Raw genomic sequence first — 20,808 nt, 5'->3', positions numbered from 1 at the left:
TACTGTGTCGAAAACGAATCGACTGTGTCGGGCGGAATTTGACAGCTTTAATACGACAGCGGCCTTCTGAGGGATAACATGTCAGCCCATATAAAATAATTAATTCCGATAACCAAATAAAATGCCTTCTTGTGCGGTGAAATGGTGCCGAACCATTCAGTAAAACATAATAAAAAGGATGGAATTAATTGGTTTGTGTAAGTGTAATTCCTGATCAGGATAAATAATTATTTAAATTAACAGACTGTTCTAGACTAATACGCTAACCCAAATGTCGTAACTCTATACTAGTTGCATAACGACTTATGCCTTTTTGATACCGGGTTGCAGAATGGGGATAGCGTTATGCAACATATGTAAGTAGCAAGTTGGCTATTCATTTTAGTTTAAAAAGCAACAAGCAACTCCGAATATTTGATTTATGTAAAATAAAAATTACTGAGCGCTGTTAACTAGAACCCTGGTCAATAATGTGATGAAGATAATCCTTCCGGCCGTTTTCGACCATGGCGACCACTACGACTCCTAGTTGGCTCGGCGCTGCACTCTGGTGCGCCCGAAGTCGGCTGACGTAGTCGATTTTCGGGGTGAACCCCCGGGCACAATGAGGGCACGTGAGGACACCGGATGTAAATATATATTGACTAATATAGTGTCAATACTATAATTGGCTACTTTCCTACTAGTCAAATCAGCTTCTTTTTTAGAACTGTCAAAACGATTTTCTAATATGGAATTTATATGAAAACGTGTGTAGTGACGTCACGTCAATAGAAATAGTATTTAAAAATAACTGCTGTCTATGTTTTTCTAATAATTATCTTGTGCTTTATTTCGCGCACGGTGTGAAACAATTTATTTTAAGTAGAGGAAAGTACCCAATTAATACAATGACGATGTTGTATATCATTTTAACGATACCTACCTACCGAAAAGTGTTTTAAAGAAAATTGGGAAACGACCACTGGCATTTTATAAAAGTCTGTATTATGTAGTACTGACGACACTGTTCCAAAATACATAGGTATTAAAACTTTTGGATGGACCGATATACATATATAAAGTATAGACATGCATAATCTTAACAATAAATACGCGTCAAAATAATAATTTTAAGAATTGGTTCCCTCATGGTTCGTATCATCCTTATAAGGTTTGACAACGCCAAAATTTTGTAACGCCGCGCAACTCGCGCAAGAGGTTTGACCATGGTTTGACGCATAGAATTTTGTTATAGCCAATCAAAACTTATTGTATGGAGAGCGATGTCTATATTGGGCTCGGAATAATAAACCAACACTCCGAGATATTGGGAGATCAACCCCTCGCCCCTTAATTTTTAAATTTGCCTCCTTTTTCTACTGACAAAGAGGCTGTGCCAGAGTATATCTATGGCATCTGTCTTTTTGTACGGAAAAATCTCTATGGTTACGGAATATCTGAAGAAGTCGGCTCGTGTGTTACGTTACGTGCCGTTGATTAGCCGGTATATTTTACAGACTTTTATAAAAATAGAGGATTACGCTGCGATTCTGACAAATATTTATACAAGAATAGGGCAAGATTGCATTAATCTGATTAATCCATTATAAACGTGGAAAATTTCCTATTTAATTTTGATCCCAGCGTTGTATGTTACCATGGGTGCATAATTAATTTAATTTATTACGTTATTTCACATGTGAAGGAATAAGATTTTACGGCGTTAATGTGTAATTGATTATTATTTTTAACTATAATATTCATATCACGAGGTAAAATAACGATAATGTTCTCCGCTAAGTATTCGTTAAATCGTAAAAAAGATCGACAAACGTCATCGTCTTCGCGATGTTTCAAATGCTCCCGCCGTATTCTTATCCATAAATAAACCAATAGAACGCCACGTATAGTACCAACCTATAGAAAAATGCCGGAGTGATTACTCGCCGCGATGTTGGCAGTAGTGTCGACTGTGGCAAATGGTGGATTGCGTTGCTTTTTCTCGTGCTCTGTGTAAAATATTTACGTAAAATAGTGTTAAATTCACGGTGCAGTGTTTCTGACTAATAGAAACATGTCGGAAACACTGCCGAACAGCAAAAAACAAGTTCCGAGGCAACTGGTGAGTGTTTATTGTTAAATTTTTACGTATTTAGTCCCGGGTGACGCCATGGTGGCTTTATCTGGGATCACGTAAACACGAAATGGTGCATCGCTGCATCGTGTATCGATTAATGAAAGTTACAGGAATGTGTTAGAAATAGTGTCTGGGAATATCCTATCAATGATAATGATAGGCATCATGGGTCATCGTACTCAGTTTTTTTGCGATCACGCCGCGACCGAGTTTAAAACGCGGCGGCCGTATGCATTCGCGCATGCGAGAAGGCGTCAAATCTATAATAGTTCCGTAGGCCGCAGCATTGCGAAGTAGCGGCGTTTATGTGGACAAGGTGCGTGCACCGGCTCCGAAGTCGTCTGAGCATCTGGTAGGGCCTGACGAAGGCGTTTCCTGCGGGTTGGCGGAGAGGGCAGCCGGCCAGGGGCGTGCGCTCTGTAGCTGCGAGCGAGCCGAACTCCGACCACACTGCACGATTACTCGTCGCTCGGCGACTCGGCTGCGAGATCGCTCCATTCGCAATACTTTATTGCTACTGCTTGATAAACAATATACTCGTAAAACGTATGCCTACGATTTCAAACAAATAATTTTGTAATGATTAGCGTTTCATTTATATTTAGACCTATTCGACTCAAGTCTCGTGTCAGGACACTGGGTTCTTTGTTACGTCCGCGAAGGTAAACAGCCCTCGCATCAAAGTTTTATTGTTATGCTAGAGTATAATTACGTGCCTACTTAGGCACAGTTCTCTCTTGGTCGTAAGATTTCATTGGCCTTGAGGTGCGTTAAAAAATGTAACCCACTTATCTGCTTACTTTTAATAAATATAACTTGCAGTGATCAGCTTAAGTAGCTGTAAATAGGTAACAGACGCAAAAATACGACATCTTCATTCACTTAAGTGTTAAAAGTGAAAGTCGGTCTGGTCAGAAAGTAATAGTTATTGTTGTCTAGCTAGCTTTTACAGAGCCTATTTCAGTTACAGCGGACTCTAATTGCCATTTTCTGTTAGAAGCAATCAATTTTATACTCCATTCATAGATTAGATAACACAAAATTCATGTTTGAGCTAGATTGTAAGTCAGTTTAAGTAACAGTTTATATCTCTCATTTTCAGAACTCTACATAGTCTCTTGAATAACGCATTAAACTAGAAATATATTTATTTCTACCTGAAAAACCTAACTGTTCTAAACATATAAGTATGAAAGTACCAATGTGTTAGTTCAGATGTATAACCTTGTAATCACTCAAATCTTGACAGGTAGCATAGAGTTGCATCTATACATTTATATTTCAACTATATTTTACTATATTCATGAACATGATTATTTTTTGGTTGGTTATTAAAACATCAACTTAAATTTGTCCTTCAATTATCTATGCAGTTGGTATACAAATAGGGTAGGATGGTTATGTCAGACCAAGTAATTAGCTGTAATTGATATTTAATCCATGAAGCACCATGGTGCTTGGTTCATATCATGATATGAGCCATACATCCATTCAAATGTTTCAAAACTATGTTGCAGTAGAATGTTTTGCAAAAGAGTATTTTGTTTCGTAAGATGTTTGGTGCACACATGCTCAAATACATATTGTCATATTGAACTACTTTTACATTATTAAAAAAAAGGCTCTATGTATTGTTACATACTTTTATCCTCTATCCGCCCAGAGACCTATAAAAAGGTCTCCTGTTCCATTCTAATTTGAACTTTGTGTTGACAAAATAAAATTTAATTTTGCTTGGCAAGGTTTGACGTATGGGCGGCTAGAGGTTATATAAAAATATTTACATTTTCAACAGCGCGAACGCAAGCAGCGCAAGCTCTACTCCGATGAATGGGCTCTCGGAGACGATGATGTGGAAGGTGGCAGAGGGTTTTCCCTCGCAGACAAGCTGGAGAGCCAACGCTTCGAGCACCCAGGCTCCATACATGAGATGTTCGGCACGGAGCTCACGGTGGCATATCTGCAGAAAAATGGATTCACAACTCCGCTGCTGTTTAAGGAGAAAACTGGACTGGGACTGAGGTATGTTTATATTTTTATAGCCCTGATTGCTTTTAAATAATTAATTCATTAAATGTGTATGATAGTAGGTCATTCTTCTTCTTCCTCGCGTTATCCCGGCATCTTGCCACGGCTCATGGGAGCCTAGGGTCCGCTTGACAACTGATCCCAAGAATTGACGTAGGCTCTAGTTTTTACGGAAGCGACTGCCATCTGACCTTCCAACCCAGAGGGGAATCTAGGCCTTATTGGGATTAGTTTCCTCACGATGTTATTGGTACTTAAATATCAAATGATATTTCGTACATAAGTTCCGAAAAACTCATTGGTACGAGCCGGGTCGAACCCGCGACCTCCGGATTGAAAGTCGCACGCTCTTACCGCTAGGCCACCAGTGATTTTTGTTTATTTGCATAAATTGCATAATTGTAACTTCAGCGTAGTTTTTGTTTTACTTGCATAAATTGCCTAAGGTGAGTCTAAGCCTAAGATAGGTAGGATAAGAGAAACTATGGGACACGAGAAACACTTGTAGAGAAAATAAACAGTCAAGAGATACTTTAAGATATTTAAAAAATTCAAAACGAAATCAAATGACACTAAAAATAAAATTGACTTAAAAAATGCTTACGTAGAAGGACTTTCCTCATGCGGTTTATCTTGCTCCGCATAAAATATAGGTATATACTAAGGTTTATCTTATCCTACCAAACCTGACCTTATAGTATTTTTTTTATCCATGCTCTTCCTTCCGGAACATAATGTTGAATTCTCATAATGCTGATTTCTCGAGATGTTGGATTCTCAAAATGTTGAATTCTCATAACGTTGAATTCGCATAACGTTGAATTCTCATAACTAGAAGTAAATTTTGGCGTGTGACATCACAGTTAGGTACCTGTACCTATTATATTACCGTCATTATATCTTTATAGAAATTATAGCTCTATCTAGAGAGAGTAAGACAGAGCTCTGCTAGTCTGCTCTGCTCTACTTTAGTGTCTTCTATTAGCTAGGTAGGTTTTGTCTAAATCGTCTAAAAGCCTTGTACTCTTTTTATGACGGTTTACAATACGAATCGAATCTAGTTTCGATAGCTACTCTCGATTAGTTTCCATGCCGTGTTGGCCAATGAAGTGCTAAGAATCGACATTTATTTTGCGGAAAACTAGGAAAGGTATTTTCGTAGTAATCTAAAGTAGCGTTTGTATTTCACAAGAATTAGGTAAATTACGCACATCCATCAAGCTATTATAATAATTATTGCTACCAAAAGCTTTGATTTAAAGAGTGATTTATGAATTTATTAAAAATAATTGATATAATAGTGTGAAGATAGGTTTATGTTGACGTAAACGAAATATCTCACGTGTACCTTTTCAGCAAAATCATGGCGTAATATGACGTCACATGTGGCGATATGTAGGTTACGGTAAGTTACGTCATATATGTCACTTCGTAATATGCCCCAGGGTTCTAATTATGATTAACTATTTTATTATTTAATTCTATTTTTAACAAGCTTTTATTAGGTCGACCTGTATGTAACTATGTAATGGAATCTAATCTAATTCTATTCTATTCTATTCTCATTTAACCATCTTCCAAGGATCGTAGCGTCATGAAAATTGGCAGCTGTATGTAGTTCTGATGACAATACAATAATATGGTACTGTCGAACTGATCTGATGATGGAGACAGGAGGTGGCCATAGGAACTCTTGACCTGTATGTAACTAACATGTAATGGAATCTAAGGTAACTAATTTAACCATCTTCCAAGGATCGTAGCGTCATGAAAATTGGCAGCTGTATGTAGTTCTGATGATGACAATACAATAATATGGTACTGTCGAACTGATCTGATGATGGAGACAGGAGGTGGCCATAGGAACTCTGTGATGAAACAACGCAACCTAATTGTGTTAGGGGTTTTTAGAATTGTCTCGACGAGTATTAGTTGTCTGTCGTAAGAAAAGTACAGTCAGCGATAAAAGCTTGTACCAAAAATTAAATTTTTGCCAAAAACTTATTATTGCTTGGGGCTGAATATACTTTTTTTACATAAAAGTATAAAATCGATACTGTAACTTAATTCAGCTTCAAATGTTATAAAATTGAATCTTTTTAACAGACAGATCATATTATAGCACTCGAATTTACAACTTTTATTCGTTTTTTTGTAGATTACATTAATGCCACGATAAAACTATCAACTATTTACGTAAGGCTACGATAGATTAAAAAAGTCAATAATTTTTCCAGCTCTGTAAACTGTAAATCTTACCAGATATACCAACGAAAAGAGCTTAAGAAACTAAAGAAAACTATCTATTAATAAAACTAAAACCTTAATAACCCTTGGTGCAGTTCCTTCAAAACCTTAATGCATTCAATTCAAAATATTATCAAAAGTAGCCGACTTTTTACTACATAATTCCGGAAGCCAATGCCAGACTGAAGACTAGTGATGGGTAGGACATCAATTTAAAATGAGTTTGTATGAGTACCTCATTTTCTAAAATTAGGTGTTACAATGTCTTACTTCAAATGAGGTGAGGTACTAGCATATTTTCAGCGTCGACTATTCCATTAATTCCAACAGCGACATTTTTTTATGTATATACATATTTATGTATTCATCACTTCCTTTACGCACGCGAGCACCTAGCGCCTCGCGCGATCCAGTGATTCTCTTGCGAGTTGTGAGGAGTGTATGAGTTTTGAGGGTCGCGAGGCTCGCGAGTGAATTTGAACGGATAAGAGTTTTTTGAAATTTGACGTGTATGAATGAATAGAGGAGTGAAGTAAGACATTTTTGCGGTACGAATTTTCCTTCAAAATAGATAGGTTTTTTATACGCAGGAAATGGAACCGACATGATTTTACAAAAAAATTGTTTTGAATGCTGTAAAGCTGATGTCAATATTGTATGTGCGTTAGCATATAGCTGTTTGTAAACTTAGTCGGAACTGTCTTCAGTAGTGTTGAGTCGCTCACTCGTGAGGCACCTCATTTGTACCACTCATTTTGTTAATTTGTCGCAAAATTAACAAAATGAGTGGTACAAATGAGGTGCCTCACGAGTGAGCGACTCAACACTACTGAAGACAGTTCCGACTAAGTTTACAAACAGCTATATGCTAACGCACATACAATATTGACATCAGCTTTACAGCATTCAAAACAATTTTTTTGTAAAATCATGTCGGTTCCATTTCCTGCGTATAAAAAACCTATCTATTTTGAAGGAAAATTGTGTAAAAAATGTCCAAACCTTGACAGAAAATCTATACGCGACCAAAAACCTATAATAGGTAACAAACATATGTTATGTTAATGTAAATAAATACAAATGTAAAATTGAAAAGAAAAAAAAAACGTAACAAACATAACTTTTTAATAGGTAAGGAAACGTGTTCTCATTTATGGTGAGTGACTAATTTAAGTAATAAATAACTACGTTTGTTCAAAGCTAATCGTTAATTATCAAAGTAGGTAAAGTAGACTTCAAAAGTAACTCGTTATTAGTAACTAACAGACGTGTAACTAGAAACACCACGGGAAGTAATAAATACAAACATAAAGACAGGTACAAAGTGGTTTTTACACACTTTTATTACACACATCATATGGAGCTTCAAATCTTCTAACTTAAATTTGAACCACTTCCAAGTGTCTCATTGAACTGAAATTTCGCATACTTCCGTATTTGCGATGACAATGCAATAATATATGCTAACATGGAGCTGATCTGATGATGCAGTCGGAAGGTAGCAAACGGAACTCCTCGATGGGAAAACATAAATACATTGAGTTTAGATTCATTTGAAAGGTCATTTGAAGGAAGACCAGCGCTGACTTTCGGGTTAGCATTATGCTGAGGCGGGACCATTTCGTGGTAAACTATAATTTCTGTTTAAAATAAACTTTTTGTAATACGTTTGTATTAAATGTAGTTTAGTTTGCCATGAATAAACAAATTCTTATTCTTATTCTCGAGTCGTACTTTATAGACATGCAAAGTACAGTCGGCAATAAAAGTGTGTATCAAAAATACAAGATTCTATTTTATTTAAAGATTTTCAGAGGTATCCTTGGGCATTGAGGAGCAACAACGGTCAAATGGCTGCATATTATTGGTTAAGTGTTCAAGAAGCCAATCGCAGCAAGTTGTCGGTTCACACCTGTAAAATAACGTGTACTTTTGTAAAATGAGATCATAATCAATATAAATCTCATGCTTAAATAAAACAAATAAATCCTTCATATAATTTGCCCCGCTACATTTGTGTAGGTACGAAAAACTGTAATGTTAATGTATGCAAGCGCCTGCTTAAATTAATCCATGATGTATACGATGGCAACAATTGCCTTATCAAAGGTTCAAGGTAACCTTTCTTAAATATAAAAAAAAGCGTGGTGCGTGGTATACGTTTATTTGCTACTTTTTGGAAGCGCGGTGAATCAGCGATATATCTAGTGACTCGCAAACTTGACAACAATGACAACTCTAGGGGTCGTACTACGATTATCTGCTAATCGAGTTTTTGAATCCTCCTAGCGCCGACTATTGATTTTGTGTTTAGGTATATCGGCTAAAAGATTATTTATTGTTATACATGGATTCGTTCGCAAATCGACCATATTTGCGTAACTGCACATAAGCTTGACATTAGGTACGAAAAACAGCATTGCCAATGTCCGGAACTACGTTGATATTGCGGCTAAACTAACTGGTGCTAAACATGTGACCTAAAATAACGGTTATGTAAAAAAAAATCATACAATACTTCTGCTTTTAGACTACGATGTCGTCCGATGGTTGGTTGGGTAACAGCCACCAATGCATTTATGTATGCAGTCGGTGTCTCGCCTACAGTCAGCTGTCAACCAAAATTTTAATCTTTAGAAAATTGTGTCGAAATAGGTCTTTGATGGATAGATAAAGCGTTTATTTGATTGCTGCAAATACAATATATGTATAAATATTATAACCTTCTGTCTGAAGGTTACACAATAAAGTAAATACACAATTGATTAAAATAAAGTACAAAATCATGTAAATATTAGAGACATAACACCGACAGGAATAGTGGAAAGATTTGCAGTGGTTACACTGTGTGCATTGCTTCAACAGCAAAAGGTGCCGACTCAGCTATACGCTTCACTCTTTCGAGCAAGGCACTGATATTCTGCCGAAACCCAGATCACGTGGTGAGTGTGACGTAAAAGTGTTGATCTTTGCCTGAATGCGGCCACTTACAGATTGTGTTTTGACCCACGTAATTCATAATTAACTCCAGACGTGTGAGTGTGAGAGTTGTAGTCACTTGTTCTGGCAGTCGTGGTAGTCCTGATGGTTCACGTCATTTTGCGCTGCTTCCCCATTGTTTCTATATCATATATCACTTTGGGGATTTGACATGAGCACTGTTGCGCTCGATAACTCTAGAACAGTGGTGGGCAAAGTACGGCCCGCGGGCCAGCTCCGGCCCGGGAATGGATTGAATCCGGCCCGCCGCCGGTCCTATGAAATAATTAATATATGGCATTGGCCCACGATTCAAAAATAAATCGCAAATCAAAAAAAATTTTGGCTACAATTCTGGCCCTCCACTTAGATTTCCTAAACTTTCTGGCCCCCTATGAAGAAAGTTTGCCCACCACTGCTCTAGAATAACACCTTTAAACGCCATTTTCGCGCTGCTTAGTGCATACATAGATATCGATCCTATCAGTGCCGACGGCGTGAGAGAAAAATCGGCTTACGTTACGGTCGCTTGTGCAACCGCAAAACGACACGTGCAATGGCTGATTATTCTCTGCTTATCTACCAGGCGCTGAGAACAGTCTAATAGCTCATTTAACGAACGAGTCGCATGCGATTTTAGTTACATTGCGGACTATTGAGGTTACATCTAATTCAGCCAACCGATCAAATACCGCAATGTAATGAAATTTGCATGCGACTTCTCGCACCGTATGAAAGCCCTCACTACGTTATCGCACGGATGCGGAGCCGTACGTCGCTCCGGCCAGTGAGCGAAACAGCCTTATACATGTACGTAGCGATGACCCGCTCTCACACCGGAACGGAGTGCGGGATCCGCATTAGTGTGGTAACCGCGTAACAGTAATTGGAGAATAATAAGTATACTATGAATACAGAGCGCATTTTATGTTTGTTTTTCTTTGCCGCGTTGGCGTTCTGCTCGGTAGACTATTGGCATAAAATCCCTTGTTAAAGTAAGCGTATAACTAATTTCACCATTTTGACTGCCGTGACGTGTCGTTGTAACCACCTTAACGTGGCACCGTAAAACAGTTGACGTGAACAACACGCAGCTAGCTTCAGTTACGTTTCCCATTTACTGTAATGGCTGTAACAGCGGGATTTACGTGCGTGCCATATAAATAAATGTTCATTAGAATTTCCGCGAACGTTTTAAAAAATAGCTTTGTATATGATTATTTGCACATGAATATTTAACACCAAACATTTGGTTATGAAGCTTTATTTCTGGTAAATATGCCTTTTTAGCGTTAAAATTTGATTGTAATTTTTACATGTATGGATGTTTTTACTTTGACTAGTATCTGTAGGTATTTATGTATAATAAAAACAATCAGTAAAACCATTTTATCTAAACATATAAATGCGTTTACTGTTAGTTTGTGATTGGCAGATAGTTTTTATTACTTTATCTTTATATACATTTGTTTTTTTAGGGTTCCGTAGCCAAATGGCAAAAAACGGAACCCTTATAGATTCATCATGTCTGTCTGTCCGTCTGTCTGTCCGTCTGTCTGTCCGTCTGTCTGTCCGTCCGTATGTCACAGCCACTTTTCTCCGAAACTATAAGAACTATACTGTTGAAACTTGGTAAGTAGATGTATGTATTCTGTGAACCGCATTAAGATTTTCACACAAAAATAGAAAAAAAAAACAATAAATTTTTGGGGTTCCCCATACTTCGAACTGAAACTCAAAATTTTTTTTTTCATCATACCCATACGTGTGGGGTATCTATGGATAGGTCTTCAAAAATGATATTGAGGTTTCTAATATAATTTTTTTCTAAACTGAATAGTTTGCGCGAGAGACACTTCCAAAGTGGTAAAATGTGTCCCCCCCCCCCCCCTAACTTCTAAAATAAGAGAATGATAAAACTAAAAAAAATATTAGTGTCCGACCGAAGGTTCGGTTTCGGTTTCGGCCAGTTTCGGCCAAAAAATCTAGTTTCGGCTGTAGTTTCGGTTTCGGCCAAAAAACGGCCGAACCTTTCGGCCAGGCCGAAACTTACGAAATGGTACTTCGTACTATGAAACTAAACATGTGACAAAGATCAAAAGTTGGGGAACAAGTAGGACAACAATATTAATATGCTGATTAATGTATACATAAATTAATTGCTTTATTATAAAATTCCCCTAATCAAGGCGCCACTGGACGGGCGACGCAGTCTTAATGTGTATGTGTACTAGTGGAGTGGCCAAGTTGAAGAATAGCAACTTTCGTAGGACTAAAAAGGTTTATACTCGTACCAACAAGTGGTATTGTTGGAATCAGCATGGTCTACTGATTATCAAAATGCATGTTGTCGCTTCATAAAGTGGTGGAATAAGTTTATATGACGTCATAAAGTCAGCAGTACAAAGTTGTAAACTTTTTTCTTTTAAACATACCATGTGTGGTACCAAATGAAAGGGTTTAGTGAGTAGGTTCCAATTACACAACATAGTTTAACATGTTCACCACTTGGTCTAACAAATTATTAGAATACTTTCAAAATTTGGACAATCCAGAGTTGGATTGGAACTGCTCTAAATTGAAAATGGCTGAATGGATTAGTCCAACTTTTATACAAAATGACTGCGACTATTCTCTATACTATGTCTAAAAATAATTAACCAAATATATCCAAAAATAAGAAAAGTACATCAAGTTGAATAATAATATAAACTGTTACAGTAGACTACTAAATACTATTTTTTTTTACTGAAAACATACCATGTGGGGTATGAAAAGAAAGGGCTTTGTCAGCTGATTACAAATATATTTTAAATGCCCAAATAGTGGAAATGGTATAGTATGTTATATTATATATTTATTTGTAATTTACTCATAAACCATTTAATACCTCACTTGGTATGTTTACAGTAAAAAAAATGTATTTTAGAAGTTTCCCATAACAGTAAATTATACTGTTATTCTAATTGATGTACCTATTTCTCTTATTTTTTTAATATTTCTCGCTAATTATTTTTGAACATTATATAGAGGATATTCACAGTCACTTCACTTGGTATGTATTTTAGAATAATCCATTCAGTAGTTATCAATGTAGAGCAGTTCTTAATCAACTCTGCAATGTGTAATTTTTGGATGTTTTCGGTCGGCCTAAAGCAAAGGGGGTGCACAAAAAAGTCAGATTTTTTGAACAAAAGTGCAAAATGTATAGGAATCGTAAAAAACTTAAAAAAAAAATCAATCAAAACGCTAAAATAAGCATGTTTTGTAGGAAAAACTATTCTCTAAAATCGAAAATTGCCAAGATATTTGACCGGAAAGTTGGGACAATCTAGGAAAGTAAAAATTTCGATGAATGTTGTGTCATTATAACACCTATTTTTTATTGTGTTATCGTAGAGAATACGCTAAAATAAGCATCTTTAAGGAATAACTTTTGTCTAAAATCAAAAGCGTATTCTCTAGGATAAGATCATGAAAAAGCGGCGTCATAATAACATCACTCTGATGATTTTTTTTTAAGTACTGCACCCCCTTTGCTTTAGTCCAATCCGGTATAAACCTTCCTACGAAAATCGTAAATAAGGTAATTTCTACGAATTGGCCTCTTCTCTAAAAAGCGGTTTAGTGACATATTTTCAACGATTTTCACAAGTCTACAAAAGGTTCGGTTTCGGTTTCGGCCGAAACTGGGGCCGAAGCCGAACCTTCGGTTTCGGTTTCGGTTTCGGCAAAAAAACATGTTTCGGTCGGACACTAAAAAATATATGATGTACATTACCATGTAAACTTCCACCGAAAATTGGTTTGAACGAGATCTAGCAAGTAGTTTTTTTTAATACGTCATAAATCGCCTAAATACGGAACCCTTCATGGGCGAGTCCGACTCGCACTTGGCCGCTTTTTTTACATTGTTACAATAATGTCAATAATAGTCAAATCAATTCCATTTGCATCAAGCATATGATTGGGCGACGTGTTTTAAATATTGACTTTATTTTGATTGTTAAAACGTATTAAAAGTATTAAAACTATCTGTCAATCTCATCAAATGAGCTTTAAAATTCTTGTATAGATACTCGACTAAATCTTGATAAAAATCTCGAACAACTTATATGGCGAACTGCTGATAGACTTGTAAGTTAATAATTATAGTTATGGTATATTACATACCGGATATTACATAATTAACATTATATTTACGCCGCAGTTTGAAACAGTTCGCATATACCCGTCTAGTACGTGTACCATCTAGCTATAATATATCATATCAGGTTGTGTCACCTGCGCGCGTGGAATTCCCGATGCGTACTCCATATACATCATCCTGACTGACAATTAAACATTCGTGAACATTATTGCGAAGACTTACGGTCTATTAGTGGTTAGTTAATTGTGTTGCTGGTAGTGACATCCGCAGGTGAAGTCTAGCAATCGTCGTAATTAGTGATGACAATAGTGACATCTCGTCCTGCAAAAAGTATAAAGCAAGGAACCGGTTAAAATTAAATAAGGTACACTTATGATATGATTTATGTTATTTCATAAGATTATTTAAAGTTTAGTTACATCTTAAGAATCCTAACGCGCAAGCACTTGAAAATTTTGTAACTTCGCGATAAAGCAAAGATAAACTTCATTCATAAAGTGTCATTCAATAGAACTTGCTAACTATGTAAACAAAAGTTACTAGTAAATTGACATTCAGTGTCAATTTTAGTATGGCGGTTTGTTTACATAGTTAGCAAGTTCTATTGAATGACACTTTATACTGTGTTATGAATGCGGTATAGTTTATGAAAACTAGGAAATCGTATATCTACTTTATTTGCCATTGAAAAAATAACTTTATTTATTGTGACCTAAAGTGTTGTTTACATTCTTTGCGACTTACAATTCTAATATTTGCTCACACTATCGTCTGAAATGAGAATACTAGAGCATGATGAAAAAAAGAAATGCCATCGTCAAACTAGCGTAAATGTGACTACTTTACATGTAATGTTTTCTGATCGACACATAAATATTTTGAACATAAATTTGAAATATTTCAATAATTTCGAAAATAATCTAGTTACAGTCTCAGGATCTACAATGAAATTGCACAGTACAAGTCCACACGCCATGACAATTCAAATTTATAATAAATTAAGTGACACCTTAAAGGGAGAAAAGAACAATACACTATTTTTTAAACAATTAAAAAAGAATTTAGTAGACAAATGTTACTACCATATAGGAGAGTATTTTGGTGACAAAGATGATTAGTGTGCATAAGTTTTGTATATATTGTTATATTGTTATTTATTATTTATTGTAATTAGGATAATTTAGCATTTAAGTTCTAGAAAATAAGTTATCTGCTATGCCCCACCCGGGTTTCATAATATGACGTGTATTTGTGTATACTTATGTTGTTTAGCATGAATAAATAAAATGAAATGAAATGAACATTACAAATGTAAAGATGTGCCTCAAAAACACAAAGATGTGTGTGTCCGAATGGGCCCTACGGAAGACCAGCGTTGGCTTTATAGCTAGCATTATGCCGAGTTGGGTCCATTTCCTAATGCACACTTATTAATTTCTTCTTTTCTTGCTGCTGTTGTTGTTGTCTGTACATGTCCGTACATGTTTTGTGATCGTCACGAATAAACATCTTTTATCTTATCTTATCCTCACATCGCAAAGCAAAACACATGTGAGAAATGGTCAGTAATATAATAATGCCACAGGGAAATTAGCTCTGCTGAAAATGTAGGCAAAGTTTACCGACGAGAGGTCACGGGTCCGATTCTGAGTGACGCCGAGTACGATTTCGTTAGTAGCTTTGCAGTTACGCTGCAGGTCTTCTGAATAGGGATTTAGTTGTTCGTTTGGAGAACATAACGTTTGTCCCGTGTGTGGTTGACGAGTTTTTAGTTGTTATACTAACGTTTATTTTAAAACCGTTTTTAATTAAATTTGTAACTCATTGTTATATTAGGACCCAGATTGACGATTTAAGAAAATACAGAAGTTTACTTTATCCAAATTGGAAAAAAAAAACTTCAAAGAATTATGATTAGGTAACAATAATATCTTACCTACATATTTTCTTAACACTGTGTATCTACGCTACGGATTGCTACGTCGTAGCCCGTAGAACCTTTATCTCCGTATGTAAAAAACTTAACGAATGATCATTTTAAGTCATAAAATTAAAATTAAGTAGTTTAATGCTCATAAGGGCGAAGATGGTAATAGTTTAAACATAAATTGGGGCATTATCTATGAAAGGGGACCTTATTGTCGATGGCGCTTACGCCGCACAGTGTCGCGCGGCATTTTATTTATATCGGAGCATCGTTAATAATGGCGTAAGCGCCATCAACAATAAGGTCCCTTTTCATAGATAACGTCACATTTACGTTTATTACACACATTAGTAAAATAAAACTCCGTCTACCACCACCTTCACCAAGTTCCAAGCGTGATTTTACTACCTACGTTTGTTTGAGGATGCGTGCGCGAATTTATAAAGTGCATTTAGTTAGATTAGGAAGTTTCAGTCGAGCGGCTGCTTCCGAATAAATTTAATTCAAGTGCAGTTAGTTGCAATATGATTTGACCTTAATTTGTGTTTCCTGTGCTGGCTATAACATAACAAAAGTCATAAATTTCAATCGTCATTTTATTCCCCCTTTCCCTACATGCCGGTGCGGTACCTGGGCCAATTAATAAGCCGTGCCGTTATCGTTTCGACTCCGCAACCATATGAGCAACCTTAACGAGCTCTGTCGGTCTAGCACAACTTGCGTTCTCGCGCGCGAGTCCATACTTGAAGTCGCGCCTAGGGTTGCCAGATCGAAAGGCGCTATTATCGGGAAGAAATATCAAGTTTTCGGGATTTTGGGTCTTAAGTCGGGAAAAAAACCATGTAAATTAAATTAATTGTATTAAAAACAACGATATTTTACATTATTGGCACTACGTAAGTTGCTCTGCCCAATCTCGCCACGCGCGCGCGCGCTGACGGGTTCGACGCGGGTCGCTGGCTCGCTCGACGACAGTTCGGAACTTGAAATTATTGTTTTATAACGTGATGCTGTTTTTCGGGACAATTTTCACTTTGTCGGGAATCGGGAACACATGCTAAAAATCAGGAGAATCCCGCCGAATCCCGATCATCTGGCAACCCTAGTCGCGCCAGATGTATGGAGTCGCGCGCGAGAACGCAACTCATGCTAGACCGCCTGAGGGCCTACCGCCAACATCGAAAATTCGAAAATTGTTATCGGCCTCTATCGCTCCTACATATTCGAGGGATAGAGAGGCAGATAACGATTTTTCGATGTTGGCGGAAGGCCCTCTGGCCGTTAACCCTTAACCCGCGCGAGACTGTAACGCACAGGATCTATATTATAGTGATGGGGTATCATGGCGGATCTGCGTAGAACAGTGTGTAATTAGATATTCTTTTTTTTCTCTATAAAATAAATAAGCAAATAGAATTGCATGACGGCTAAGTGTTTCATCACTAATTACTATTAATTAATTTAATATACGGAGTCTGCTGACTTTTACAGTATTACAAAACGGATGTTTTATTGAAGCAATTTTATCTTTTATTAGTTTATCTATTACCTATGCATTACGTCAATGCATTTTAAAAACATAAGTATGAAGAATAATGATAATAAAACATTAACATACACAGATCTTACGTATTTAGCTAGGCGTGTCTCCCTCCGCGATTTCGTCGCTTTGCTACAGGTAGCTAAAAGTACATCCGTTCGGCCCCAATATTGGGGAAAGCCATAAGCCGCGCGTGGCGCTGTCGCCACCTAGCGGCCATATCTGTGCTGATCGTAACAGACGCGTTTTGTTAGAGAGTGAGTCTTCTGTACTTAGTATCTACTATTATTTATTCTGTGACTTAGCTACGTTTGTAATGTTTATTGTATTTACAGAGCCCCTAAGTTTAACGATGTAAGCAAGCAAACCTCAAAGACAAACAACTTTTCCAAGTCACCTTTCCCAACGTCCATTATTTGACGCGGGATCGTGGGACGCTATGTTCAAGTTCATTTTTCGTACAATACATATTTGTTCCATATAGCGTATACAGAAAACTTTACAAGCCAAAATTACAGATTAACACAAACAGTTATTATATAATGCAGGCTTAGCGCGTTTATGAATAACGCCATTAGTCTCGATGTACCAAGCGAACTTCCGCAAATCTTTCGCCATGTCCGCTCCCCTCGGGCGCTAGCGACGCTCTGTTGACGCTCCGCTTTGTTTCAGGGTGCCGACGAGCAACTTCACCGTGAACGATGTGCGCATGTGCGTGGGCTCGCGCCGCCTGCTCGACGTCATGGACGTCAACACGCAGAAAAACATCGAGATGACTATGAAGGTATTACCATGTTCTTACTATGGGTCTCTTAGAGCGGTTTCGCACTACGTTCGATCCGAATCCGTGAAAATATGGTCCGAAGTAGCCGTAGAACTATTTCTGTGGTAATTTACGCACTCCGTCATCCGATTTCGGAAAGAAATCAGACGGATCTAGTGCGTAAATTACCATAGAAATAGTTCTACGGCTACTTCGGACCATATTTTCACGGATTCGGATCGGACGTAGTGCGAAACCGCTCTTAGGCGGTTGGTAAAGAATTTGAGCGGTTTATCGTATTCGTGGGTATTAGGACTAAAACTAACCATATACTAACTTATCAACCGCCTCAGTTAAACGGTAGACCTAAAGATTTTGATATGCGCCGTGTACAGTCAGCAATACTATTCGCTTAGCACAAAGGTGCTATGCATTGGGGTACCTTTTCTCTGCAGCTGACTGGTACAAAGTTTCCATTCTAGATTCTATTAATTTCGCAATAAGAACATTATAGCATCATAAACCATAATCCCCGAGATTATCGGCTTCTAATCTCCGTGACGATAAATATAGATCTAGACCAGCGGTCGGCAACCTGCGGCCCGGCGGCCCGTGAACCTGTGTCACTTGCGGCTGCGAGCTTACCTGGCTATTTTGTTTGTAATGTTGACAAACGACAATGTCTGATAAAGTCATAAATATTAACAAAGTACGGCCCGCGTCAACTTCGTTAACTACTATGTGGCCCTTGGCTGATAAAAGGTTGCCGATCACTGAATTCGAGACGATTGGATTGATGACAATGCATTATTACCTACGAGCACAGAATAAATAATAGTACTAAGTACAGAAGACTCACTCTCTAACAAAACGCGTCTGTTACGATCAGCACAGATATGGCCGCTAGGTGGCGACAGCGCCACGCGTAGCTTATGGCTTTCCCCAAAATTGGGGCCGAACGGATGTACTTTTAGCTACCTGTAGCAAAGCGACGAAATCGCGGAGTGAGCCACGTCTGCTACGAGCAAAAACTCCAGCTAAAGCTTTACACTTCGTTTTTCTTTGTTAATATGCAATTTTTGTTATTCACGACGGCGGGACTTAATCGCGTCCGACGTTTAGAGGACGGCGTTGTCCCCGTGGTCATTTTACACGATTAAGTCTTGTCGTCGTGAATTAATGAGTAAAAATCGTGAAAGTTTAAATCAGTAGATCTATATGCAATGTTCATTATACTAAGTACCAGTTACAAAAATGCGAAAGTAACTCTGTCTGTCTGTTAGTCACATTTTCACGCTTAAACCGCTGAACCGATTTAGATTAAACTTGGTATGGAAATATTTTGAGGTCCGGGAAAAGACATAGGGTGGTATTTATCAATCATCATCATCATTCCAAGCAGAGATTGCAGGCAGAAACTAGTAGTAAATAAATGTAGTCCGGAACATCTAGATTTCGATTATCTTTAGTGGATAAATATTAGATTATTCTTTATTAGCTCTGAGTGTTAAAAGGAGTGGAGATAATTGTGAATAAATCGTACATCTCTGTCTCAAACGATATTGAAAAGTGTTGAAAAAATCACTACTAGAGGATACATCAAGGGCAAATTCGCGTTTTCAGCTGAAATTACACGTCGCGGCCCCCATTTACACGGATTGTGTACTAAAGTACGATGTCTGATCGAGCCAGGGTGCCAAAGGAGGCAATGAAATTTCCTGTCTGAGTACCAATATCCTTGTTTAGAAGATTACTAACATAATATGTATCTCATATAGGTACAAGTCCACAGCATGTCACGCCCAGTTTAAAAATAATAGACACTGAAAGTGTGTATTACCTATCAAACATAATTATGTGACGTATTACATAACGGTATCGCTTCACGAGGATAAAATGTATACATAAACAATACATTCATATATTATTCATCAGTGCCTCTTGGAGAACGGATTTATTGTGCAAAACAAGATCCATGCTGAAATGGTTCGTTCAAAGCTACATCTATACTAAAACGAAACGTCTATGTATGTTCATTTGGTATGTTGAGTCATAGAGAAAAAAATACATAAATTGCTCATTCCATACAACAGTTTTGGTACCAAAAAGACTATTATTTTCATAGTCGACATCTAGCATCGAGTAGCGGAATTATCAGTACATCTATTGTCAAGTAGCAGTACTCTTCACGCTTTTTATGCAGGCAGTTTTAAGCTACCTAGTTATTAATTTAGATTGAGATTTACTTTTTTACCAAGTTGGTTGCAACTTGCAAGCCTGTTGAGAAGCGGGTGTAAGCGTGCTTATGCTTGCAACAAAATAATCTAATAAGCTTGGCCATTTCCTGGTAGTAAAAAAATACTCATAAACATACAGGGAAAAATATAACGAGAGTACTTTTTGAACATTATACTTAGCTTCCGGATCTAATCTTGTAATCGTTTTACGATAATGTTAGACATAATATTTCAACTGGTTATCCGGTAGATTGACAATTTAACTGGTCATCGTTTAACACTTTATTATATTAGGCCCTTTTATTATTGCCTTTTAGGCCTTTTTATTAGTTTGTGGTGAGCGTTCCGACTGAACATCTAGCGACCTTCAACGAGGAGGAGTTTTGGCCGAAGCGTGTTTCGGCGGTTCCGCGGCCGGCTCCCTGACACTGCGGGGTTGCGTAATGCATCGCAATCATAATGTCATTTTTAGTGTTTAGTTTATATTTTTACCTATTTTTTCTAGGACTGGCAGCGTTATTACGACGACCCAAACAAGGAGCGTCTCCTGAACGTGATCTCGCTCGAGTTCTCGCACACGCGGCTCGAGAACTATGTGCAGGCGCCGAGAATCGTGCGCCTCATCGACTGGGTGGAGGTTGTCTGGCCTCGCCATCTTAAGGATCAGCAGGTACGCATCCAATTAGGTCTCGAGAATTATGCAGACACAACAGGGATAAATGTTTAGATGAGAGAGAGAGAGAGAGATAGATCTAGATCTTGCTTGCCAACGGTCAGGTGGAGATTGTGCGGAGCAGGTACGGTCAGAACTTGGTTTC

At 37.6% G+C, this 20,808-nt stretch overlaps 1 protein-coding gene across 1 annotated transcript in view; it reads left to right on the top strand.

The window, feature by feature from the left end:
• The first annotated feature begins 1,721 nt into the window (after positions 1–1,721).
• The window catches only part of LOC134656858 (jmjC domain-containing histone demethylation protein 1), a 44,703-nt gene continuing 25,616 nt past the window's right edge, over positions 1,722–20,808 (top strand). The window contains exons 1-4 of the mRNA XM_063512387.1: positions 1,722–2,104; positions 3,915–4,141; positions 17,663–17,774; positions 20,496–20,660. Coding sequence (XP_063368457.1) covers positions 2,057–2,104; positions 3,915–4,141; positions 17,663–17,774; positions 20,496–20,660 — 552 coding nt within the window. The 5' untranslated portion in view covers positions 1,722–2,056. The remainder of the gene's footprint in view (positions 2,105–3,914; positions 4,142–17,662; positions 17,775–20,495; positions 20,661–20,808) is intronic.

The sequence above is a fragment of the Cydia amplana genome, chromosome 19 (assembly GCF_948474715.1).
Source record: "Cydia amplana chromosome 19, ilCydAmpl1.1, whole genome shotgun sequence".
NCBI lineage: Eukaryota > Metazoa > Arthropoda > Insecta > Lepidoptera > Tortricidae > Cydia > Cydia amplana.
Note: the sequence above shows the minus strand (reverse complement) of the source record. Positions and strands in the feature narration are given on the sequence as shown.